This window comes from Mustela lutreola, chromosome 16, assembly GCF_030435805.1.
Source record: "Mustela lutreola isolate mMusLut2 chromosome 16, mMusLut2.pri, whole genome shotgun sequence".
Classification (NCBI taxonomy): domain Eukaryota; kingdom Metazoa; phylum Chordata; class Mammalia; order Carnivora; family Mustelidae; genus Mustela; species Mustela lutreola.
This window is the reverse complement of record NC_081305.1, coordinates 42983446-43010252: the sequence shown is the minus strand read 5'-3', so window position 1 is coordinate 43010252 and position 26807 is coordinate 42983446. Positions and strand designations below refer to the sequence as shown.

The 26807-nt window shown below is 40.9% G+C and overlaps 1 protein-coding gene across 6 annotated transcripts; it reads left to right on the top strand.

The window, feature by feature from the left end:
* The first annotated feature begins 39 nt into the window (after window positions 1-39).
* Window positions 40-26601, top strand: ZNF565 (zinc finger protein 565). Of its 6 annotated transcripts, none has more exons than XM_059152500.1 (8): window positions 40-179; window positions 13425-13590; window positions 15263-15349; window positions 16868-16936; window positions 19398-19447; window positions 20511-20637; window positions 21336-21431; window positions 25154-26601. In XM_059152500.1, the coding sequence occupies exons 5-8, from the start codon at window positions 19439-19441 to the stop codon at window positions 26422-26424; spliced, it is 1503 nt and encodes a 500-aa protein (XP_059008483.1). In that variant the 5' UTR covers window positions 40-179; window positions 13425-13590; window positions 15263-15349; window positions 16868-16936; window positions 19398-19438; the 3' UTR covers window positions 26425-26601. The 6 variants fall into 6 exon arrangements, with proteins under 6 accessions (XP_059008483.1, XP_059008484.1, XP_059008479.1 ...); XM_059152501.1 differs by having other exon boundaries at window positions 19393-19447; XM_059152498.1 differs by lacking the exon at window positions 16868-16936 and adding an exon at window positions 8850-8916 and having other exon boundaries at window positions 62-179.
* The last annotated feature ends 206 nt before the right edge of the window (window positions 26602-26807 follow it).

Below are 26807 nucleotides of genomic sequence, written 5' to 3'. Positions count from 1 at the left end.
CAGTGTCAAACGGCCAAACTCAGGCTCCGCCGTATGGGGACGCCATCTTATCTGCGTCTGGTCTGGCTCTGGACTACGTTTCCCAGAGGCCACAGTGGCCCGACGTTACGTCTTTCTTGACGTCGTGGCGAGATCGTTAGCTCCACAGGGACCCGGACGCGACCAAGGGGAGGCAGAAGGTGAGGGGTCTGGGAGTCCGGGGCGGGGACGGGGCGTGTCCAGAGCCTCTGGTCTGTGAGCGCAGGCGGCTGCGGGCTGAGAATGCCTATTGTGAATGAGTCTTTGTGCCTGCATGACCAGGTGTGGGTGACTGAGTGCGCGGTTGTGGCCACCTGTCTCCAGAGTGTAAGTCTGGTTGTGTTTGTGTAACCATGTGCGATACTGTGTGTTGGGGTGTGGGGTCCTTGCTACTGTGGAGTGATAACTGCTTGTGTCTCTGTTGTGTATGTGTGACTGTACGCCTTGTTTTGGGGGGTGTGAGTGTGGTTGAGACTGAGACTGGTGCGGGTGTCTCTGCGGTTATGATTCCATGTCTCCAGGGTGAGCATATGGTTTTGGTTCCACAATATTGTAGCCACGTGTGGTATTGTGTGCAGCTGTGTGGCTGTGACTGTATGGTGACAATGCGTGTGTATCCCTCTTGTGCCCCTTTGAGTGTGTCTGTGAAACGGTTACTGTGTGTGGTGCTGTGTTTGTAAGTGTAACTTGTCTTTCTTTGCCTGTGTGAGTGTTACTGTGTCTCAGAGTGAGTGTTCAGTTATGACTGGTTGGTGTTGGGTGGGCTGGAGTGCTAGTGATTATATGTGTCCCCCAAGTCGGTATGTGATTGTGATTGTGAGAGACATTTGTGGATATTGGTTTGGGAAGGCTGTGACTATATGGGAGTGACTTTGTGTGTCATGGTGGTGAGTAGAATTGAGTGACTGTCTTTTTAGTGGGGTTGAGATTGTGACTGTGTATAAGAGCCTGGAGGTGTCTGTGATTGTATGGTTGTATCCTTGTATATGTCTGAGTGAATGCGTGGTTGTGGTTATGTTTGTGTGACACTGACCATTTGTGTCCCACCAAGTGTGCCAGTGTGAGGTGCATGTGACTCCAGTATACTGACCCTTGCAGAACCTGTGAAGACTGTGGCCCTGGTCAGTGATAGGCTCAACCTTTGTGACACTGGGATTGGACATGATGTCCAGTCTTCTCAGACTTCTGTCTCCTGTGTGGAGATCAAAATGTTCTGGTTACTTATGATTACTTTTTAAAAAAGTTTTCTCCAAAAAGATGTTGAGAAGAAAAGGAAAGAATTGCTATGGAACATCCAAAAGCTAATTTCAAGATGCATGAGTTTTTCTTCTTTCCCTGAGACATCTTCTTTTTCATGATGTGCTTTTCTTTTTCTTTCTTTTTTTTTTTTTTTTTTCCCCTGAAACTTCTAGCCTAGCATCTCTTCCCCCAAAGTGACCTGGTCACCAGTATTTTGCCATTGGAGTAAATTATTGAGAGTCCTCGAGGTGAACTGAAGGTCCATATACCCCCTGCTTCCCGCACACCTAATGTTCATTACAATTTTTTTAACTTTTCATTTTGAATTAGTTTTAGACTTAAAACTCTTGCAAAAAATAGAATTCCCTTATATACTTTTTTAAGATTTTATTTTTTTAATTTTATTTATTTATTTGACACAGGGAGAGATTAGGCAGAGAGGGAGGCAGAGAGAGAGAGAGAGGGAAGCAGGCTCCCCGCTGAGCAGGACACCTAGATCATGACCTGAGCTAAAGGCAGAGGCCCAACCCACTGAACCACCCAGGTGCCCCAAGATTTTATTTTTAAGTATTCTCTACGCCCAGCATGGGGCTCAAGCTCACAAACCCAGAATCAGGAGTTGCACATTCCACTGACTGAAGCACCCAAACCCCCCAGAATTCCCAAATATTCTCAACCTGCTTCCCCATTTTTCCATTTTATGGTTATGTTACCATCTACATAATCACAGTACATAATCAAAAGCAAGAGATTAATATTGACACACTATAACTAACTAATCTACAAACTTTTTTCAGATTTCATCAGTGTCCCTCACTATTGTTTTTCTGCACAAAGATCCAATCCAGGATCATATGTTGCAGTTAGTAAGTCTGCACAGTCTTCTTTGACCTGGCACAATTCCTTGGTCTTTATTTATCTTACTTGACTTTGACACTTCTGAAGAGTACTGACCATTTATCTTGTAAATTCTGCAATGTAGAATGTTCCCCAATTTGAGGCTGTTTGATGCTTCCTTATGATTAAATTCAGAGTATGCTTTTGGGACGAGAATACCCCAAAAGTGATGTGTTCTTTTTTTTTTTTTTTTAAGATTTTATTTATTTGACAGACATAGATCACAAGTAGACAGAGGCAGGCAGAGAGGGGGGAAGCAGGCTCCCTGCTCAGCAGAGAGCCTGATGGGGGGTTAGATCCCAGGACTCTTGAGATCACGACCTGAGCGGAAGGCAGAGGCTTAAACCACTGAGCCACCCAGGCACCACAAGTGATATGTTCTTATCAGTGCATCATATCAGGAGATCAAGAGGTCAGTTTGCCTCATTACTAGTGGTAACTTTAATCACTTGATTAAGTGGTTGGTGTCTGTTTTAACACTACAAAGTCACTATTTTTCCCATCGTAATTAATGTGTGCCTGGTAGAGAAGTACCTTAAGCTTTTCAGCTTTTCATCTTACTTCTACCTGCAAATCTTAACATTCATTGATAATTTTTTCCATGAAAATATTATTACAGGCTATCCGCCAAATGGTGATTTTTAAAATTTCCATCCTTCCTTCCAGATTTATTAAATAGGATCCTACTGTTAGAAGTGATTTTCCTTCTCCCCCACTTATTTACTAAATCATTTGTGTATATATAAATTGGATTTTTTTTTCTTTTTTTAGCTCTGTAGATTATAATTAATTACTGCCACTGTGTCTTTGCTCAAATTGCCCCAGATCTGGCCATTGGGAGCTCCTTTAAGTTGACTTCTGTATGCTTTCAATGTGTCCCCTTTATTATTTTTTTTTTTTAAGATTTTATTTATTTATTTGACAGATCACAAGTAGGCAGAGAGGCAAGCAGAGAGAGGGGGAAGCAGCCTCCCTGCTGAGCAGAGAGCCTGATGCAGGGCTTGATCTCAGGCCCCTGAGAAGGCAGAGGCTTAATCCACTGAGCCACCCAGGTGGCCTATTATTATTTTTTTTAATACTGCCATATTTTCTGGCACCACGAGATGTTTCAAGCTGATACTGTACTTTTGTTATCCAAAACTGGATTTGTCTCTTGGTGGGTGTCAAGCCCAAAGACAAAACCAGTCAAAGAATAGGAAAAGGAAGAGTTTTCTTTACACTAAGTAAAGGAGAACACCAGGGATTTTCCCTAAAGCAGTGTCTCCCTAAACAAAAGAATTGGGGAAGTTTTAAGCTAAGGGTGCCTATATGTTAACAAAGGGGCTTGTACAATGGGGAATACAGCATGGAACACAGGCAAAAGTCATCTTGAAATGACTGACTGTGAGTCAAAGTCATGAGGGCTGGCAAAAGACAGCATCATCAGTTATCTGGCTCCAACTGGTCTGGTATCTGAGTGCTCAAAGGGGTTTAGATCCTACAAATACAATTCAAGAATATGCATCAGAAAAAAAAAAAAAAAAGAATATGCATCAGGTTAGTTTTCACTTTTAAATCAGCCTGGTGAGTTTTACCGCTTATTTGTCATCCCTGGTATGATTAGGTTATCTCCTGGCCTGACAGTGGCCGTTTGTTCTTACATTCTTTCACAAGATGGCCAGAGGCCTAAAATGACTTTTTCTTTTTCTTTTTTTTTTTTAAGATTTTATTTATTTGACAGAGAGAGAGAGAGAGCTCACAAGTAGACAGAGAGGCAGGCGGGGGGGGGGGGGAGGGGAGCAGGCTCCCCCCCACACCCCGAGCAGAGCCCAATGCAGGGCTGGATCCCAGGACCCTGAGACCATAACTCTGAGACCATGACCTGAGCTGAAGGCAGAGACTTAACCCACTAAGCCATCCAGGAGCTCCCGAAAATGACTTTTCTTATATCAAGAAAGCTGTGTGTCTGGTCCCCCCCCATGGGCCCCTAACTTTCTGTTTATACTTTTCTAGCCCCATTTCTGGAACATGTACATTTCCAGGGAACACTGGCTCCTTTTAGTAGAAAATGGTATTTAGAAACCAAGATTAAATATACCCATTGCTTCTAGGTATGAAGTATGAAGTACCTCAGCTATGAAGTATATGTATCTACATTGCACACACACCCCTATATCTACCTGTGTGAATATCTATACAGATAATTCATTGTTTCATATGATTTCTCTAATTCCAGTTTAACACTGAGGGTTTATTCCAGCCTTCTCCATTTACTTTTTTTGGTAACTCCTTTCTCTGACATTGGAAAAGTCGACTCTTGGGGCACCTTGGTGGCTAAGTGTCTGCCTTCAGGTCATGATCCCAGGGGTCTGGGATCGGCCTATATGGGGCTCCCTGCTCAGAAGGGAGTCTGCCTCTCCCTCCTCTCTCTCTGCCCTTCCCCGCTGTTTCTCTCTCAAATAAATAAATGAAATCTTTAAAAAAAAAAAAAAAAAAACCGTTGACTCTTATTAACCACAATATATTTATCTACTTTCTCAGTCCTAAGTAGAAAGTAGTTTAAGAATGCTGACTTAAGGGGCGCCTGGGTGACTCAGTGGGTTAAAGCCTCTGCCTTCGGCTCAGGTCATGATACCAGGGTCCTGATCAGCAGGTCCTTGTCTCTCTCTGCTTACTTGTGATCTCTGTCTGTCAAAAAAAAAAAAAAAAAAAAAAAAAAAAAAAAAAAAAGAATGCTGACCTAAAATAAGACAAAATCAGAGAGGAAGACAAACCATAAGAGCCTCCTAACTATAGGAAACAAACTGAGGGTTAGGTGGGTGGGAGGATGGGGTGATGGGGCGATGAGCATTAAAGAGAGCACTTGATGTAATGAGTACTGGGTGTTAAATGCACTGATGAATCACTAAACTACCTCTGAAACTAACAATACCCTATATTTTAATTAATTGATTTTAAACTTAAAAAAATTGCCGACCTACACTCCCATACCTCGTACAGTTACTTTAATCTTTAGTCTTACAGTATATAGTGGAAATACAGCTTTCCCTATACCCTCCTATATGATAATGTTACTGATTTGTAATATAGATAGGTTCATTTGTTACTATTTGTATTGTATTTTGGATTTACACGCACATACATCCCGACTGATCTTAATTATTTTTTGACTATATGAAACATTACTATGGTTCTAAAAGCCTTAATTATTTTTTTTTTAAGGTTTATTTATTTGAGAAAGAGAGAGAGCACAGACATGCAGTGGGATGTGAGGGGCAGAGAGAAAGAGAAACCTAAGCAGACTCCATGCTGAGCTAGAGCCCAACTCAGGGCTTGATCTCATAACCCTGAGATCATGACCTGAGCTGAAACCAAGAGTCAGATGCTTAACCACCTGTGCCACCCAGGCATCCCTAAAAGCCATAATTAGACAAAAGATCTACCCAATCACTCTTCCACCATTCCTTCTCTCGCAGTCCTGTTACTCCATTCTTCCCAGACTGTTCCCACTCGCTCATTGTAGGTAACCAATTTCTTTAGTTTGTTGGGGGTTTTTATGTTTGAATATACATTAAAATATACAGAAAATTTAAATATACATAAAACTGGCCTATGTTTTTTTAAATATTTTATTTATTTATTTGACAGAGAGATCACAAGTAGGCAGAGAGGCAGACAGAGAGAGGGGGAAGCAGGCTTCCCTGCTGAGCAGAGAGCCCGATGTGGGGCTCGATCCCAGGACCCTGGGATCATGACCTGAGCTGAAGGCATAGTCTTTAACCCACTGAGCCACCCAGGCGCCCTATTTTTAAATGTACCATTCAGTGACATTAAGTACGTTTATGTTGTTGTGCAGCCATCACAATGATCCATCTCCAAAACTTTCTTCATCTTCCAAAACTAAAACTCTGCTCCCATTGAACAATAACTCCCCAATTGCCCCTCCCTCCTTAACTTTAACTCCCTCCTTTAACTTCCACCTTTTGGCTACTATGAATAATAGTGCTACAAACATTTGTTAACAAATACCTGTTCGAATTCCTGCTTTCTCTTCTTGGGGGTACATACCCAGAAGTGGAATTGCTGGGTCACAGTAATTCTATGTTTAATTTTGTGAGGAATCAGCATACACCATTTTCCACAGATGCTAAACCATTTTATCTTCCATCCAGCAAAGGACAAAGATTCCAGTTTCTCCACATCCTTGCCAACACTTGATATACTTATATATTTATGTATTTTTAAAGATTTTATTTATTTATTTGACAGACAGAGATCACAAGTTGGCCCCAACCAACTGAGCCACCCAGGCGCCCCTATATTTACATTTTAAAGTATTTTTATGATAGCTATTTTAATATGCATGAAGTGGTATCTCATTGTGAATTTCTTTTAAGTTTATTACTTTTTTTAGTAATCTCTGCTCTGTACCCCACATGAGACTCAAATTCACAACCCAACTGAGCGAGGCAGGTGCCCCATGTTGTGGTTTTGCTGTGCATTGGCCTAATGATTAGTGATGTTGGGGATCTTTTCATGTGCTTCTCGGCCATTTGAATATCTTTGAGAAATGTCCTTTGCCTATTTTTAATTGGGTTGGTTTTTGTTGCTGAGTTGTAGGATTTTTTTTTTTTTTGTATCCTAAGTATTGATCCCTTATTAGACACATGATTTACAAATACTTGTTCCCTGTCCATGGATTGTTTTTTTACTCTGTTGATAGTTTCCTTTAACACACAGTTTTTTAATTTTGATAAAGTCCACAACCTATCTATTTTTTTCCTTTGTTGCTTTTGCTTTCTTTAAAATATCCAGGAAATCATTAGGTTAATTAATTACATCCAACATTGTGAAAAATTTTCCCTATGGTTTCTTCTAAGAGTTATAGTTTTAGTTCTTACGTTTGGATCTCTGATATGTTTTTTGAGTTAACTTTTGTATATAGTACAAAAATAGGGGTCCATCTTCATTCTTTTGCATATAGATACCCAGTTTAACTGGTGCTATTTGTTGAAAAGTATGTGAGCACATATGCAAGGGTTTCCATTCTATGCTATTGGTCTAGATATCTGACATTATGGCAGTACCACACTGTTTTGATTACTGTAATAATGAGTTTTTTTTTAAGATTTTATTTATTTATTTGACAGACAGAGATCCCAAGTAGGCAGAGAGGCAGGCAGAGGGAGAGAGGGGGAAGCAGGCTTCCCACTGAGCAGAGAGCCCAATGCAGGGGTCCATTCCAGGACCCTGAGATCATGACCTGAGCCAAAGGCAGAGGCTTTAACCCACTGAGCCACCCAGGCACCCCTGTAATGTTTTGAAATCAGTGTTTTCTGTTCTAACCAGCAGTGTTCTGTGTTCCAACTTTGTTCTTTTTCAAGACTGTTCCTTTAAAAAAAATAAAAGACTGTTCGTTCAGATGCTTTGTGTATTTTAGGATGAATTTTTTTGTTTCTACAAAAAAAAAATCATTGAGTTTTGATAAGGATTGCATTAAATCTGTATATTACTTTAGGTAGTATTGGTATCTGTCTTGGTCAGCTGAGGCTGCTCAGAGTTAGGGAGGCTGGAAGTCTGAGACCAGGGTGCCAGCATAGTTGGTTTCTAGTTAGGGCTCCCTTCCGGGCTTGCACATGCTCACAATCTTGCTGTGTCTTCACAGGAAGACAGAGAGAGAGAGAGAGAGAGAGAGAGAAAGCAAGCTCTCTCTAGTGTCTCTTTTTTATTTTTTTTAAGATTTTATTTATTTATTTGACAGAGATGACAAGTAGGCAGAGAGGCGGAGAGAGAGAGAGGAAGGGAAGCAGGCTCCCTGCTGAGCAGAGAGCCCAGTGTGGGGCTCGATCCCAGGACCCCGGGATCAACGAGCCACCCAGGCGCCACTCTAGTGTCTCTTTTTATAGGAATACTAATAGTATTGTACCAGGACCCCACCCTTATAAACTCATTTAATTTTAATTACTTCCACAATGGTCCTCTCTTCAAATACAGTGACAGTAGGTGTTCCAGCTTCAACATAGGAATTTGTCTTCCAGTCCTTGGGCAACAGGATATCTTATCATTTATTTATGTCTTCTTCCATTTCTTTAAGCAGTGTTTTGTAGTTTTCAGTGTGTAAGTCATTTGCTTCCTTGGTTAAGTTTAGTCCGAAGTATTTTGTTCTTTTTGATACTGTTCTTTTCAGATATTTCATTATTACTGTGTAGAAATGCAACTGATTTTTGTGAGTTGACTTTGAAGCCTGCAACTTTGCTGAATTTGTTTATTCTTTTTTTTTTTTTTAAAGATTTTATTTATTTATTTGACAGACAGAGATCACAAGCAGGCAGGGAGGAAGCAGGCTCCCCATTGAGCAGAGATCCTGAAGCGGGGCTCAATCCCAGGACCCCGAGACCACTACCCGAGCTGAAGGCAGAGGCTTTAACCCACTGAGCCACCCAGGTGCCCCTGAATTTGTTTATTCTAACAGATTCGTGTTAATGTGTGAATCTCTAGGGTTTTCTACATGCACGATCATGTCATCTAAGAATAGAAGTAATTTTACTTCTGCCTTTCCAATTTGGATGCCTTTTACCTCTCTTTTTTTGCCTAAAATTGCTCTGGCTAAGACTTCCAGTACTATGTTGATGAACATCTTTTCATATGCATAAGGGGCATTTTTACATCTTCTCTGCAAACTATGTGTTCATATCTTTTTCCTATTTTTCTTTCAGTTTTTTGGAGTTTTGTCTCAATGTTTAAGAATTCGTCGAGTGCCTGGATGGCATTAAGCCTCTTAAGGTGGGTTAAGCCTCTGCCTTCGACTCAGGTCATGATCTCCGGGTCCTGGGATCGAGTCCTGCTTTGGGCTCTCTTCTTGGCAGGGAGCCTGCTTCCTCCTCTCTCTCTCTGCCTACTTGTGATCTTGCTCTGTCAAATAAATAAATAAAATCTTAAAAAAAAAAAAGAATTCATCACAGATGAAGGATATTAGTCCTTCATCTGTGATGCATGGTACATGTATTTTCTTTTAATTGTCAGTGGTATTTTAACTTTGTTTATGGTGTTTTTTTGCAATTCAATTTTTTTAAAGTTATATAATCAAATTTACCAATTTTTTTTATTACTTATGGACTTTGAAAGACTTTCTAAACCCCAGGATTAAAGAGGAATTTACCTGTGTCCTTTTCTAATATCTGTATGGTTTCATCTTTTCCATTTATATCTCTGATACGTTTGGAGTTGAATGGATTTAAGTTTGGAGGAATGGATTTAAGTTTATATTTTTCAAATAGCTACCCAGTTTCCCCAATACCATTATTAAAAACTTGTGATCTCATTCATTTTCATCATATAATAAATTTCCAGATATGCTTGGTACTATTTCTATGCCTTCTGTTCTGCTCCACTGGTCTGTTCATCTATTTATGCACTGCTACCACGCTGTTTTAATTAAAGAGACCTTGCAGTATATTTTCATGTCTGGTACAGCCACATCCTGGAAGTCTGGATAAGGATAGACATTTGTTGCAGTCGGGATGGTTGCGTGGCTCAGTCAGTTAAGCGTCTGACTCTTGATTTTAACTCAGGTCGTGATCTCAGTTTCGTGAGATAGAGCCCCATATTGGGCTCGTGCTGGGAGTGGAGCCTGATTAAGAGTTTCTCTCTACTCTCTCTGCCCCACCCATGCACTCCTGCTCACTCTCTCTCTCTTAAAAAAAAAAAAAAAAAAAAGTTTCTTGCAGTGACCAGATCTAATTTGATTTTGGGGCATTTTGGGTTTTGGGTTGTCTTAAATTTGCTTCAAGCCAAATCCTTATTGTGCTTTTGATAAACTATGAGAAATTAAAAAAATATCGTTAGTATACTTAATGTTTGTGAGTTAGTTGTTATAGCAGGGTTTTAAATAAGGTCTTGGTCCCCACCCTTAGACGTCAGGGCTCTGCAGACTCCATAAAATTATATGCATAATTTTTGCAGATATTTATTCATTTGATTTTTTTCTTGGAAGAAGTTTTAAGATTCCATAAGATTTTCACAGAGAAGCAGGCAGAGAGAGAGGAGGAAGCAGGCTCCCTGCTGAGCAGAGAGCCTGATGCGGGGCTCAATCCCAGGACTCTGGGATCATGATCTGAGCCAAAGGCAGAGGCATAACCCACTGAGCCACCCAGGCGCCACCTCAAAGAGATTTAAGACCCCTGAAAATTTAAAACCACAGGTCTAAAATATAAGACAGTAGATACCTGGTAATAGCCTCTGAGATATCCAAAATTTGCACCCTACAATAGGGAAATAGAAGAGGAATGTTCCTCCATCTATTACATCCCCATGATGGAGTATTATCCAGCTAATAAAAAATACGCTTACGGGGGCACCTGGGTGGCTCAGTGGGCTAAAGCCTCTGCCTTCGGCTGAGGTCATGATCCCGGAGTCCTGGGATCCAGCCCCACATCGGGCTGTCTGCTCAGTGGCGAGCTTTCCACCCCCCCCTGCCTGCCCCTCTGCCTACTTGTGATCTCTGTCAAATAAATAAAAAATTTTTTTAAAAATCTAAAAATATATACATATATGCTTACAAAGTATTAATCAGAACAAGGAAAAGGATATCATAAACAAAATGATAAATTAAAAAGTGCTCAAATTTTGCAAAGACCCCACCAAAAATTTTCTGGTTAGTGATTGAACAGAGAAATTCACTGTATATCTGACACAATGCTTTCTGCTTTGCATACACTGTCTTATTAATTTGAACTCTCCTGAAAATTGGTCATTCACAGAATGTTCTTGATAATGAGGCTATGTATCAATGTACCAGGGGGTAGGAGTCAACATTTAAATGACTGTTACAGAACTTTTAGTTATTATTGGTTTCAATCACACTAATTTCCTTTTCTGTCCCTATTCATGTCAAAGACATTTTCTCAATTGCTCATAATTTTCCTACTGCTGGGATAATAAATACCAACTACCATTATGGTAATTTATTTTTAAATGGAAACAATATTGTTATGATTTTTATTATGAAAAGTATAAACAATGCAAAAATAGAAACTTGCTGACAGAGATCACAAGTAGGCAGAGAGGCAGGCAGAGAGAGAGAGTAGGGGAAGCAGGCTCCCCGCAGAGCCCAGAACCTGATGCAGGGCTCAATCCCAGGACCCCAAGATCATGACCTGAGCTGAAGGCAGAGACTTTAACCCATTGAGCCATCCAGGTGCCCCATTATGCTCTTAGTATTTTGATGGATATATTTCAAATATTTTTTTCTGTGTGATTTTATAGAGGGGTATCACTTACATATAAATCCTATAACCTGCCTGCTTCATTTAATAATGCATTGACCACGGCGCCTGGGTGGCTCAGTGGGTTAAGCCTCTGCCTTCTGCTCAGGTCATGATCTCGGGGTCCTGGAATCGAGTCCCGCATCGGGCTCTCTGCTTGGAGGGGGCCTGCTTTCTCCTCTCTCTCTCTGCCTGCCTCTCTGCCTACTTGTGATTTATCTCTGTCAAATAAATAAATAATGCATTGACCATAGTAGTACTGTTGTATTTTTTGAAAAGATTTTATTTATTCATTTGAGGGGGGCGGGGAGAGAGCACAAGCAGTGGGAAGGGACAGATGGAGAGGGAGATAGCACTGAGCACTGAGCCAGTCACTGGGCATGATCCTGGACCCTGAGATCATGACCTCAGCTGAAGTCAGACATCTAACTGACTGAGCCACGTAGGCTCCCTGGTACTGCTGTATTTTAAAATCACTGCTTAGTATTTCATTATCAAGATGTACCTTAATTTATTCATTTTATTGTCTATTAAAGAGTGTTTATATTTCTGTAATTCAATTATGAGCTATTCCCAAAAGTATTTTTGTATATACCACGTCATGTATTTTTATAATGAATTCCTTTGGGACATTAGACATTTATTAAGAATTTGCAAAGATGCAAAATCCTAATCTAGAACTCAAGGACACAAAATGCTATTTATAGTCTTGAGAGGTGCCTGGGTTGCTCAGTCAGTTGAGCAACTGACTTTGGCTCAGGTAATGATCTTGGGGTCCTGAGATCAAGCCCTGTATTAGGCTCTGTGCCTAGCTGAGAGTCTGCTTGTCCATCTCCCTCTCCTTCTGCCCACCTCCATGCTAACTCTGTCTCTCTCTCAAATGAATAAATAAAATCTTTTTTAAAAATTAAAAATAAGGGGTGCCTGGGTGGCTCAGTGCATTTAAGCCTCTGCCTTCGGCTCAGGTCATGGTCCTTGGATCCCGGGATCGAACCCTGCATTGGGCTCTCTGCTCAGCAGGGAGCCTGCTTCCCCCTCTCTCTCTTTCTGTCTCTCTGCCTACTTGTGATGTCCCTCTGTCAAATAAATAAAATCATTTTTAAAAATTAAAAATAAATAAAATAAAATTTATAGTCTTGGGGCATCTGGCTAGCCTGATCAGTAAGCATGATTTTTTTTTTAAGATTTTATTTATTTATTTGACAGACAGAGATCACAAGTAGGCAAAGAGGCAGGCAGAGAGAGAGAGGGAGAAGCAGGCTCTTTACTGAGCAGAGAGCCCGATGTGGGGCTTAATCCCAGGACCCTGAGATCATGACCTGAGCCTAGGGCAGAGGCTTAACCCAGTGAGCCATGCAGGCGCCCCAAGCATGTGATTCTTGATCTCAGGGTTGTAAGTTTGAGCCCTACGTTGGGGGTGAAATTACATAAGGGGAAAAAATTTTTTTTAAATAAAAGTTATAGTCTCTATTTACCTTTTTTTTTTTTGAGAGAGAGAGAAAGGCAGAGAGAGTGGGAGAGAACCTTAAGCAGTCTCACAAGCCTTCAATCATGACCTGAGCTGAAATCAAGAGTTGGAGCTTAACTGACTGAGCCACTCAGGCACCCCTGTATTTACTTTTAAAGTGAAAATGTTTAAATAGGTGAGATAAAACTGGTATACAAATGTTCAAAGTAAAGGATGATAAAGGGCACTATTTACCCTGATAGTATGCTGTGAGAATTCATAAGAAGGAAACAACTTGTATGACCAGGGCAGTCATTGTCATGTCTTGTCATGTCTAAGTCAAATTGATCTCATAAAAGCTCTGTGAAGGGAAATTAGTGTTCTTGAGTCCTATACAGGACTTGCAGTTTTCAATCATCAGAGATCCAAAGTGTGACCAATGGGGCAAAATGAGTTTGTAGTTGTTTGGAGAATAGTTGGGCAAGTGCAGAAACATGGCAGACTCACCTGACAAGAAGAGCTGAAAGGAAGCACTGCTCATCAGTAGGACATGGCCCTAATGACTTTTCATTCTTTCCCAGGCTCAACTACAGCACACATGAATATAGCTACCAAATCAAGAAGTTTGCAACTACCGGGAGCTAAAAAAAGCAAAAACAAAAGCCATTCTGTGAAAATATAACTGATTTTAGAATATCCTGAGCTGTTATTTCATGTTCAAGGAAAGATTGTTTAAAAAAAAGAAAAGTAAGTATTTTCTTTTTCATTGCTATTTGGGAATAGCTTACATTTACCAGAACCGAACAAATCATTTAAAAATTGGGGTGCCTGCCTGGCTCAGTTGGGAGAACATGTAACTCTTGATCTCAGGGCTATGAGTTCGAGCCTCATTTTGGGTGTAGAGATCACTTCAATAGAAAAAACTTTTAAAAAACAACACAAAATTTTAAAAATTAATAACATAGTTATTGAAAAAATATACACTTAAGTAAAACTAAGAACATTGAAAATCATAGCCCAGAGGTAACCAAAGTAATCTTTAAGGATAAAACTCCCTAGATATTTTTCATCTACTTTGTCTGTCTCTATTGTTTGTATTGATATATCTTTATATTTGACAAATAGGATCCCATGATGCCCAGCTTTTTTGTAACCTGCTTTTTTTTTTTCATTTAATCATATCCAAAACATTTTTTTTTTTAAGTTTTTTTTATTTATTTATTTGACAGACAGAGATCACAAGTAGGCAGAGAGGCAGGCAGAGAGAGAGGAAGGGAAGCAGGCTCCCCGCTGAGCAGAGAGCCTGACGCGGGGCTCGATCCCAGGACCCTGGGATCATGTTCCGAGCCAAAGACAGAGAGGCCTTAACCCACTGAGCCACCCAGGCGCCCCTATCCAAAACATTTTTATGTTAAGTATTACATTACAAAATTTGTGAGTACTAAGAATTACTATTCTATAGAAATCTTTAATTTATTTAACCTATCTGCTCTTGTCTTACTTAGGATACTGAATATTGCCTGAGAATATATAAATCTCTTACTGTAATGATTTTTGGTTGATGTTTATTTTAGAAAAAAGTATGTTTACATCCATAAAATGCAATACAACATGAAAGATTTCACACAGTGTGAAAAATATCTTTGAAGTGTATAGAGTTGGAAATGAACCAGTACTACTCTGTTACTTCTGAAGATTTTTATTTATTTATTTGACAGAGATCACAAGTAAGCAGAGAGGCAGGCAGGGGTGGGGGGGGGAAGCAGGCTCCCTGCTGAGCAGAGAGCCCAATGTGGGGCTCAGTCCCAGGACCTTGAGATCATGACCTGAGCCAAAGGCAGAAGCTTTAACCCACTGAGCCACCCAGGCACCCCTGTGCTGTTATTTCTGAAGCTTCCTCTGACTTTTAAAAAAATTCTTCCTTCTCACATTGACCATAGGCCAGAGTCTGAATTTTTATATGGTCATAATAGCTGAATTAGTATATTAGTTAGGCTGTTATGCTGTAGTAGCAAACAACCCCCAAATCTCAGGGACTTACAGAGTAACTTGTTATTAACTTGATCATGCTGTGTGTCTAATGTGTATTAGTGTAGGCAGGGTCCCAGACCAAAGCAGACTCCACCAATCTATAGCTGTACCATCTGACACACAGTCCCCTAGGCTACACATCAGAGAGTAAAAGACTGGAGAACTGTGCAGTCTAGCCAGTGCCTCAGAATGAAGGGACAGGGACACACATCACCTTAGCTCAGATTCCATTGGCCAAAACCAGTTTATGGCCTTGCCTCACTGCAGGAGTCTGGAAAATGTCATCTCTGTGCCCAAAAGGAGAGGAAAACTGGATAATGGTGAAACAGTAGTAATTCAGTTAATGTCTACAACACTGGCTAAGATCCATTTCTTTCTCTATCTGTAGGAAGTTGCTTCTGTAAATTAAGCGTGATTTCTTTTTGGAGCAAGGAGGATATCCTGGATTGAGGGTTGACAAGAGCTCTGTGTACAGGTGAGTGAGGAGACTAAGGGAAATGGAAGCTTTTCATGTGAAAGCTCACTTTCCCTGTGGGAAGTCAGGAGCTTTAAGTTATTGTTTGAGAACAAGCCTCTCAAAGGCTCTAGAACTAATGGAGGAAATCAAGCTCCTTCAGCATCTAAGTTCCCAAAGGCACCTCACTATCACTCATAAATCATTCCATGCATATTTCCTTTTATAATTCATCCCCCTAATGAAGAGGAAGGTATATATTCTATTATTTGTGATTATAAAACATATGCTTAAGGGAAAACTTGAGAATATAGAAAAAAAAAAGATTCTTTTTGTAGATACACCCCTAGAGACAAATGTTGAAAAATGTAATTGAAAACCCTTTCAGTCTATCTTATGGGCACACACACGTGTGTATATAGAACATAGGTATATTCTTTCTATAAAAATAGGATTACACTATACATACTGTTTCATTAGCTACCTTATTCACCCAAAGTTGTTTGACGTCTTAACATCAGCAAATATATGTGTTGTTCATTTTATGGCAAGTCTGTTTCTATGGTGTGAATATACTGTAATTTATTTAATCAGTCCTCCTTTTAAGTTCTCTCCAAGTTGTTTCCGATGTCAGCAGTGTCTCATGTCGCCCCCACATGTCTTTCAGATAGTCTCAGCTATGGAATTGCTTCATCAGAGGACATACCTAGTTTAACATTGCCTTGCTGGATATTTATAAACCAAAATCCACTGTGCATGTGATGGTTAATAATAATCTCAAGTACTAAAGTCTAAAACACAACTCATCATAATTGGTTTATTCAAACCTGCTCCTCTCATGCTTCTCTGTGTTATAAAATGTTATAAAATGTTATAAAATGACAACCTCATACTCAAGCCAAACGGCTTAGTGTCATCATGGCTTCTTCTTCTTCCTCTTTTTTTTTTTTCTTTGCTTTCATAACTAAAAGTAGCAAATCCTACCAGCTCACCCGTTGCCTGGGTTACTGCGGTAACCTTCCACTTGTCTCCCTCCTTCCTCCCTTGTCTTCTTAGTGATCCTTGTCAGTGTAAATCAGATTACACCATTCCTTGTCTTAAAACATTTTAGTGTTTTCTGTCTTACTAAAGAGTAAAAAACCGAAGTTCTTACTGTGGTGCACAAACCCCATGTGACCCAGCTTCTAGCTACCTCTCATCCAAGTGAGCTTCTGATCCTCCTCCTCTTGCCCACTCCATTCCAGCCACCCTAGTCTCTTTATTAATTCAAGAAAGCCTGCTTCTGCCTTAAGGCCTTTACAATTGCTGTTACCTAATCTAGGAATGCACTCCTCTCAGATACCTGCATTTTTCACTCTATTCAGTCTGCCCTTGCATATCACATCAATGAAGAGCCTTCTCGGGCCACCTTTCCTTCTCCCTAAGCTCCCTATCATCTTACTCTTCTGTTAATTTTTCTCCACAGGTCTTTGGCCACCTGATATCTAAATAGGAATATCAGTGTCAGTGTATCAATTTGTTATTGTCTCTTTCCATTAGAATGTGAGATGCACTGGGACAGGGACTGGATTTATTATCTTCCCCACACCTAGAACCATGCCAATTGAGGTAGGATCTCAGTCAATCTGAAAGAATTTTTGACTCCTCTCTCTTTCTCTGCCTACATATCTGGTCAGATGCCAGAGCCTGTTGATTTTACTTCTCTACATCTTCAAATTATACCCTTTCTCCTTATTCCCACTCTCACTATCCCGGTCAGGTTCTTTGCTTACAAAAGTATAAGCACCTTTCACTTGGTCTCTCTGACTCCAATTTTGCTTCTCTCCACTAAAAGAATCTGGCTATATTGGCCTTATCACTTCCCTCTGTAAATTCTTCAGTGGCCTTCCATTCCTTACTGGGTGAAAAGCAAACGTTTATATTTAAGTTAGTATTCATTCACTGGACCCTTCTTCTCCAGACACTGTGGCGAGTGCCAGTCACAGTGATGATGAGACCTGGTCTTTGCCCTCATTATTATCTTATTTCATTCATTTGTCTTCATTTTCCAACCCCTGATGTCATCTCCAGCATTATCTTCCTCTAGATTCTAGAACTAATTAAATTTAAATTTAATTAAAATTCAGGAAAAAAATTCAATCCCTCAGTTATGCTAGGCACTTTTTAATTGCTGATGGCTACGTTATTGACAGTACAGATACAAAGATTTCCATCATTGCAGAAAGATTTGTTGGATAGCACTGGTCTAGACCTTTCCCCAAACTATAGAACGCATTCCAAACAATACACCAAATACTTTAGTCCACTGTCATTGCCTTTCACCGATCAGAATATTCTTCTGTACCTTTTCTGCTTAATGAAGCTCTCTGATTTTTATGTTCCAATTCATATTCTTCAACTTATAGTACATTTTCCTTGACACCACTGCCATTGAGTAAATTAGTCTTTCTTCTGACCCACCCATCCGCAAACCGTAGAAAGCTTCTTGCACCTCTGATTAGAACCAGCCTTACTACCCTCCTTAAAATCCTGGAGTTCTTGTTACTTTGAGGTACAGGTGATTTTTCACAGAACTCCAGTCTTATCAAATACCAGCCAGTGAGGAAGTGATGTTCTGTGAGAAAGCAGGAGGGGAGGCTTAGATGGAAAGTTAGGAGTACTGGCCCAAGAGGCTTCTAGAATTTGAGTTCCCATTCAGGTCAATACTCTGGGTATTCAGATGTGTTTGTAAGATACCTTTTACTGTGATTTTCTTATTCCTGACTGGTGAGCCCAGCCAAGGTTGGAGTCTTTGATGAAGCCTCTGGTGTAGGTGGTGTTTCTTTCTGGAAGTAGGGGTGCCTGGGTGGCTCAGTCAGTTGAACGTCTACCTTCGGCTCAGGTCATGATCCTAGAGTCCTGGGATCCATCCCTTTGTTGGGCTCCTTGCTCAGCAGGGAATCTGCATCTCCCTCTGCTGCTCTCCCTGCTTGTGTACTCACTCACCCTCTCGCTCTCTGTCAAATAAATAAAATCTTTTAAAAAGCGGGGGGGGGAGTAGATTCAGGAACGTACCCAGGAGATTTTCCCTGTTTATCCCGGAAAAGCTGGAAGACTTTGTTTAGGGATATCTTTTTCTCAAAGTTTAGCCTCCTTGAGAATTAACTTATACCTGCACTGCTATGTTCCTGGCCTGTGGGTACGGCCTTCAGCCTTAGTGGGTAAAGTAAGTGAGTCTGAGTTTTGGTCCTCCTTGTAGCAGCTGCAGAGGAAGATCACCTTGGACCAGGTGGGAGCCATCTAGGCCCCATATAGAGTATAGATTAACATCGGCAAGACAAGGAACTGTTCAGGGCTCCTGGGTGGCTCAGTTGGTTAGGCAACAGCCTTCGGCTAGGGTCATGATCCTGGAGTCCCAGGATCGAGTCCTGCACTAGGCTCCCTACTCGGTAGGATGTCTGCTTCTTCCTCTGATGCTCTCCTCTCTTATGCTCTCAAATAAACAAGTAAAATCTTTAAAAAAAAAAATAAATTAAAAGTATTTAAAAAAAAAAAAGAAGAAGAAGAAGACAAGGAACTGTTCAGGCTGGAATCTATCCTGCCAAGGCAGTTGGATTCTACGTGAGTGCTGGAGCACATCTTCATTGATCCATCTCTTAGTTTACCTAGAGTTTTGGGAGTGGCTGGGTTTTGTTAACTCTGTAGTTCTTTTTTTTTTTTTTTTTTTTTTTTTTTTTTTTAAAGATTTTATTTATTTATTTGACACAGAGAGATCACAAGTAGGCAGAGAGGCAGGCAGAGAGAGAGAGGAGGAAGCAGGCTCCCTGCTGAGCAGAGAGCCCGATGCGGGACTCGATCCCAGGACCCTGAGATCATGACCTGAGCCGAAGGCAGCGGCTTAACCCACTGAGCCACCCAGGCACCCAACTCTGTAGTTCTTGATATTAGTGTTGGGTGGTAGGACAAGGGGGAGGGCAAGAGAATCAGAGCAGAGACATTGGAGAAGTGCTCAGGCAAGCTCAATTAATGAGAGATTTCCCTTTTTCCCCCTAATCTGCTTTTTCTGGACTCTGCACTTATCTAAGAGAAGAATCTAAAGAAATCAGAACAGCTCAGGTAGTTCTAGAAGCCATGGCACAGGTAAGTTGAAATTACCTCTATCCCTGAAATAATCTTTCTTCCTTTCAAACCATATGAACATTTGTGTTCTTTATGCTGAAACTTCCCTGTCTCACTGAGCCCTGTTCTCATTCCCAGTTCCTCCATTCCAGAGGTTGGAGGAATGCTTCCTCACCAATATGTGTTATTTTGGTTTTTTGGTAATAGTCATCCTAAAGGATATGAAGTGGCCTCCTCTTATGGGTTTGATTTATTTTTTCCTAATGATTAGTGGTATTGAACATCTTTTCAAATGGCTTATTGGCCATTCATAGATCTTCTTTGAAGAAATCACTACTCCAGGACACCTCAGTGGCTCAGTTGGTTGGACATCAGCCTTCGGCTGGAGTCAAGTACCACATTGGGCTCCCTACTCAGTAGGGAGCCTGTTTATCCCTCTGCCTCTGCCTCTCTCTGTGTCTCTCATGAATAAATAAATAGAATCGTAAAAAAAGAGAGAGAAATCACTACTCAAATTTTTTGCTTAGTTTTTAATTGTTTTGTCTTTTTTGAATTGTAAGTTGTTGTATTATAAGAGTTCTTTATATATTCTGGACGTAGGTCCCTTATCAGATAAAAGATTTGCAAGTATTTTCTCCCAGTTTTGTGATTTGAATTTTTCCTTCCTCCCTTCCTCCCTCTCTCCCTCTTAATGCAATGCGTAGATCTAATTTGAATCTTGATTTGAACAAACCAACTGTAAAAATATATTTTAAGTATGATAATGATATTCTGGCTGGTATGCTTTTTTTAAAAAGGCTAATCTGTTAGCTACTAAAATACTGTGATGTTTGGTATTTGCTATGTAGGCTCTCCCTCAAAATACACCAGGGGTAAAACAAAAACAAAACAAAGCACAGAGAAGGGAAAAAATAAAAAACAAAATTTGCAAAGTCATGTTAATTGTTGAAGCAGAGCCATGGATTCAGGGGGGGTCATTATCCTACTCTGTATACTTTTGTGAAATATTTTGAAAATTTTCGTAATAAATCAAAAAAACAAAAGTCCTTTCATTTACTAGTAATGCGTGGGCTTACTATTTCAGGGATTGGTGACATTCAGGGATGTGGCCATAGAGTTCTCTCAGGAAGAATGGAAGTGCCTGGAACCTGCCCAGAGAGACTTGTACAGGGATGTGACTCTGGAGAACTTCAGTAACTTGGCCTCGCTAGGTAAGGATGTTGTGTAATTCAGGGCCAGAGAGGAAACTAGACACCCAGGGACTGCAATGGTGGATTGTTACCTTTACCTCTGGTAAAGGGAGAAAACTGCCACTGGACAGTGGTGAGAGCTGGAGTCATGGAGAAGGGCACAGCTGGTGGCATTTGTAGCCACTTCCAGAACTCCCCTGCCAGAGGAGGGAGGGAGAGGGATAAACACCCAGAACTCTCTCATCCTACCCTCTGGCCTCCTGCTGATACTTTCCATATGCCAAACCCAATGGGAAACCATGGGGTCAGGATAGTACAGTCCTTACAGGTAAACTGCCTGGGGCACAGAGCAGGACCAAGAACAGGGAGGAATGGATTGAGAGGGGAGGAGAGGGCAAATGGAGAATGACCACTACAGTTAACTACTCGAAATAATTCCGGTCTAGCCTTCTGGAATTTTATTATCTTCATGGTGAATTTCTAGGGAGACTTACAAGTTTCTGGCTGAATTTCTGCTCTCTGTTCCCAGGGGAATTGCTTGTGCTATATGGAAATGGAAATGGATAGCTCCATGAACACCTCTGTCTTCCTATCCTTTGGGCAACTTTTTTCCTTCCCTCATTCCTTCCTTCAGATTGTCTCTCTTTGTTGGTGACCAAGGGACTGGGTGTGAATTTTGGAACAGGACAATCATGCTCCATTTCTTTTCCTGTAAACAGGACTTTCCATTTCTAAGCCCGATGTCATTTCCTTATTGGAGCAAGGGAGAGAACCCTGGATGATTACAAATGATATGACAGGACCATGGTGTCCAGGTGAGCGAGGGGTGATCCAGTGGGGGAGGTCATTGGGAACAATAGCCAGTGGGTGAGTCGACTGATAGCAGTAGCTTGAGTTATTGTTGAGAAGCTTCCCTCCAAACCATACCGAAAATTGTGGCACAATGGCCTGAGACATAAAGACAGGAAGAGCAAAGATCTTGTCAGCATCCAATCCCAAGGGAACCTTGCCCTTGCCCTCACGAATCCCTCTCTTCTTTCTTCCTACTTAGTTTCCTCCCATTTCAAAAAGGGACTTGCTCCCTTCTCCCCTAGTGGCTGCCTTTCTACCTGTTCTTTGGATCCTTTTTCTTGCAAGTAACTTCATCCTTTAAAAAATACTTATTTTCTGGAATGCCTGGGTGGCTCATTTGATTAAGCAGCTGCCTTCAGCTCAGGTCATGATCCCAGTGTCCTGGGATCGAGTCCCACTTTGGGCTCCTTGCTCAGCAGGGAGCCTGCTTCTCCCTCTGCCTCCTATTCTGTCTCCTGTGCTCACTGTCTCTCTCTGACAAATAAATAAAATCTTTAAAAAAAAAAATTTATTTTCTTAAAACAGCTCACTTTACCCAATTTAGCAATTCATTTATTCTCTTAATGAGAGAGAAGGTCACATAGTGGCTAAGGGCACTGACTTGGCTTGGCACTGACTTAACAAATCTTGGCTCTGCCAATTACTAGATCTGTGTGTAGGTAAATTGCTTAGATTCTCTGTCTGCAGTTTTCTCCTCTGCAAATAAGTTAAAAACAGAGCCTTCTTCATGTGCTTATTATTATGAGTGTTACAAGAATTAATAATGTGAAACAGCCCAGAAGAGTGGCAGGCAGTAGTGATCACTAAGTAAAGGTTATCAAGTGTCATTAATTAGCACATACTAGACAATATTGGAATATTTATTCAGTATTATAATACTGAATAATATTATATTATACATATAATATTATAATATGCAATACATGTTATATATTACATATTATAATACTGAATACTTACTCTTTGACTACTTTGAATACTCCCCAACTTCTGTTGTTGTTGTTATTATTATTTACTTTAATCTGGGATTTCTTTTTCTTTAGCTAAAGAACACCCTTAAAATTCTCTTTTATGAGGGGCGCCTGGGTGCCTCAGTGGTTAAGTGTCTGCCTTCGGCTCAGGTCATGATCCCAGGGTCCTGGGATCAAGCCCTGCATCGGGCTCCCTGCTTGGTTGAAGCCTGCTTCTCCCTCTCCCCCTGCTTGTGTTCCCTCTCTCGCTGTGTGTGTTTCTCTCTCAAATGAATAAATAAAATCTTTTTTAAAAACTGTTTTTAGGGACGCCTGGGTGGCTCAGTTGGTTAAGCAGCTGCCTTCGGCTCAGGTCATGATCCCAGCGTCCTGGGATCGAGTCCCACATCGGGCTCCTTGCTCAGCAGGGAGCCTGCTTCTCCCTCTGCCTCTGCCTGCCATTCTGTCTGCCTGTGCTCTCTCTCTCCCCCCCTCTCTCTCTGATAAATAAATAAAATCTTTAAAAAAAAAAAAAAAAAAAAAAAAAAAACTGTTTTTAACAGGGGCGCCTGGGTGGCTCAGTGGGTAAAGTCTCTGCCTTCGGCTCCGGTCATGATCCCAGGGTCCTGGGATCGAGCCGCACATCGGGCTCTCTGTTCAGCAGGGAGCCTGCTTCCTCCTCTCTCTCTCTATGCCTGCCTCTCTGCCTACTTGTGATCTCTGTCTGTTGAATAAATGAATAAAATCTTTTTAAAAATGTTTTTAATAGATTCTAAAATAATTTTTAGATTTTAAAATAATCTTTTTTTAAAAAAGATTTTATTTATTCATTTGAGAGAAAGAGAGAGCAGGGGGGTGGGCCAGAGGGAGAGGGATTAGCAGACTCCCCGTTGAGCAGGGAGCTCAGTATGGGGCTCCATCTTAACACCCTAGGATCATGATGGGCCAAAGGCAGATCCTTAATCAACTGAGCCACCCAGGCACCCCTGTTGTAGGATATTTTAAATGAGAATGGAGTTCTGTGTTAGCAGCTATTTTCTCAGCCCAAAGAACAAATCACACCACTGTCTTTTCTCTTGCAGTGTGGTCACTAAGTCAAGTTGTTACAATTTTGCAAAATGTTCCCCACATATATTTAAAACTAGTATTCCTTGGGTAGGACACTTGCCTCTCTGTTTACGTCTAACCCTTTTGATTATATCATTCAGGATCAGGGTCTGCGTGTCCTTTTAACTTTCTTTGCACTGGTACTATGAAATTCTGAGAGCTGAGCTGTTTTTTTTTTTTTTTTTTTTTTAAGATTTTATTTATTTATTTGACAGAGATCACAAGTAGACAGAGAGGCAGGCAGAGAGAGAGGAAGAAGCAGGCTCCCTGCTGAGCAGAGAGTTCAATTCCAGGACCCTGAGACCATAACCTGAGCCGAAGGCAGAGGCTTTAACCCACTGAGCCACCCAGGCGCCCTTATTTCTTTTATTATAAGTAATATTACTGCATTTTACATTTTTGTAAAAATGAAATATAGATCCTCGTTGCAAACTTGAAATGTTTGCAGTAAAAGATGAAAATAGAGTCTCATTGCAAAACTTTTATCAGTACAGTCCATCCTTTATTACATCACTTAGTGCTTTTAACCTTGAATTCTTTTTTTTCTGATATCCTATCAAATGCCCTCTTTATTGCCTTAAAAATTATGACAGGGATGCCTGGGTGGCTCGGTAGGTTAAAGCCTCTACCTTCGGCTCAGGTCATGATCTCAGGGTCCTGGGATCAAGCCCCCACATCGGGCTCTCTGCTCAGCAGGGAGCCTGCTTCCTCCTCTCTCTCTGCCTGCCTCTCTGCCTACTTGTAATCTCTGTCAAATAAATAAATAAAATCTTAAAAAAAAATAAAATAAAATGGGGGGATTGGGACACCTGGGTGGCTCAGTGGGTTAAAGCCTCTGCCTTTGGCTCCGGTTATGATCTCAGGGTCCTAGGATCAAACCCTGCAGGAGGCCTCTTCCCTCAGCGGGGAGTCTACTTCCTCTTTGCTCTCTGCCTGCCTCTCTGCCTACTTGTGATCTCTGTCTGTCAAATAAATAAATAAATAAAAATCTTAAAAAATAATAATAATAATAAATAAAATGGGGGGATTTATGTTTTGTGAATCTTACCTCAATTTAAATATATATAGGGGCGTCACCTGGGTGGCTCAGTAGGTTAAGCCTCTGCCATCAGCTCAGGTCATGATCTCAGGATCCTGGGATTGAGCCCCACATCGGGCTCTCTGCTCTGCAGGGAGCCTGCTTCCTCCTCTCTCTCTCTCTCTGCCTGCCTCTCTGCCTACTTGTGATCTCTGTCAAATAAATAAACAAAATCTTTAAAAAAAAAAAATAGAAAGAAATTGCACAGCAATATTTGAGACTTATATAATCATTCAGTTGTTTGTTTGTTTGTTTGTTTTAAAGATTTTATTTATTTATTTGACATACAGAGATCACAAGCCAGCAGAGAGGCAGGCAGAGGGGAGGAGGGGAAGCAGGCTCCCTGCCAAGCAGAGAGCCTTGGCAGGACTTGATCCCAGGACCCTGAGATCATGACCTGAGTTGAAGGCAGAGGCTTAACCCACTGAGCCACCCAGGTGCCCAGTCATTCAGTTTTTAAGGTGACTTTCATTTTGTCTCTCTGATCTGCTATAGAATTTTTTATTTTTCTTTAAAGAATAAAACTGTTTGTATTCTTTTTCTTCTTCAGAGCTAGAGTCCAGGTGTGAGAAATTTCCACAAAAAGATATTTCTGAAGTAGAGTCATTCAATTGGGAGATAATGGAAAGCCTTAAATGCTATGATTTTGATGGCTTCAGTTTGAGAGATGACTGGAAATACAAAGGCCAGTTTGAAAGACACCAAGTAACTCAGGAATGCTGTTTCAAGCAAGTAAAAGTCACATATGAAAACGTGCCCACTTTTGAGCATCCTGCTTCCCTCACTTTACATCAGAACAGTGAGACTGGTGAGAAACTGATTGAATGTAGTGAATGTGGGAAAGCATTTAGCCGTGGCTCACACCTTATTCAGCATCAGAAAACACATACTGGTGAAAAACCCTTTGAATGTAAGGAATGTGGGAAGGCCTTTAGTCGTGCCTCACACCTTGTTCAACATCAGAGAATTCATACAGGTGAGAAACCTTACGACTGTAAGGACTGTGGGAAGGCCTTTGGCCGTACTTCAGAACTCATTCTACATCAAAGACTTCATACTGGTGTCAAACCCTATGAATGTAAAGAATGTGGAAAGACCTTCAGACAGCATTCACAACTTATTCTGCATCAAAGAACTCACACAGGTGAGAAACCCTATGTATGTAAAGACTGTGGGAAGGCTTTTATTCGTGGCTCACAACTTACTGTTCATCGGAGAATTCATACAGGTGCTAGACCCTATCAGTGTAAAGAATGCGGGAAAGCATTTAGACAGCATTCACAGCTTACTGTCCACCAAAGGATTCACACTGGTGAGAAACCCTATGAGTGTAAGGAATGTGGGAAGGGCTTTATTCATAGCTCAGAAGTTACTCGACATCAAAGAATTCATTCTGGGGAGAAACCCTACGAATGTAAGGAATGTGGGAAGGCCTTTAGACAACACGCACAGCTTACACGACATCAGAGAGTTCATACTGGTGACAGACCTTATGAGTGTAAGGACTGTGGGAAGGCATTTAGTCGTAGTTCATACCTTATTCAGCATCAGAGAATTCATACAGGTGACAAACCCTATGAATGTAAGGAATGTGGGAAAGCCTTTATTCGTGTTTCACAACTGACTCATCATCAGCGAATTCATACTTGTGAGAAACCCTACCAATGTAGGGAGTGTGGAATGGCCTTTATTCGTAGTTCACAACTTACAGAACATCAGAGAATTCATCCTGGGATCAAACCTTATGAATGTAGAGAATGTGGGCAGGCCTTTATTCTTGGCTCACAGCTCATCGAACACTACAGAATCCACACTGGTTAGAAAGCCTTGAATGTTAGGGGTGTAGGAGCCTTTACGTGGAGTTCACACCTGACTCAGTATTAGATGATGTGTATGTAATGTAATTAATGTGAAAACCTTCACTTGTCACTTCCACTACGGAACATCGGATAACTCATAGCAGAAAATTCAATAAACGTGGGAATTCTTTTTGCCTCACACTCACTGCTTACCAAGCATCAGAAAACTTTGCTGAAAAATATATTAATATGAATATAGGAAACCTTTCTATTACCACTCAAAATGTGTTAAACCTCTGAGAATTCCTAATAGAAAATGACCTTATTAAGATATTTTGTGAATGTGCCTTTTACCATGACATACATCTTACTTAACATTATCTTAGCTCCACCAGTTACCGACTG

What these genes read in the sequence shown, in the direction of transcription:
- ZNF565 (XM_059152502.1), top strand. An exon ending in CAGTAACTTGGCCTCGCTAG is followed by an intron (nt 20,638 to 21,335) that starts GTAAGGATGTTG and finishes TCCTGTAAACAG; the next exon opens with GACTTTCCATTTCTAAGCCC. An exon ending in GACAGGACCATGGTGTCCAG is followed by an intron (nt 21,432 to 25,153) that starts GTGAGCGAGGGG and finishes TTTCTTCTTCAG; the next exon opens with AGCTAGAGTCCAGGTGTGAG.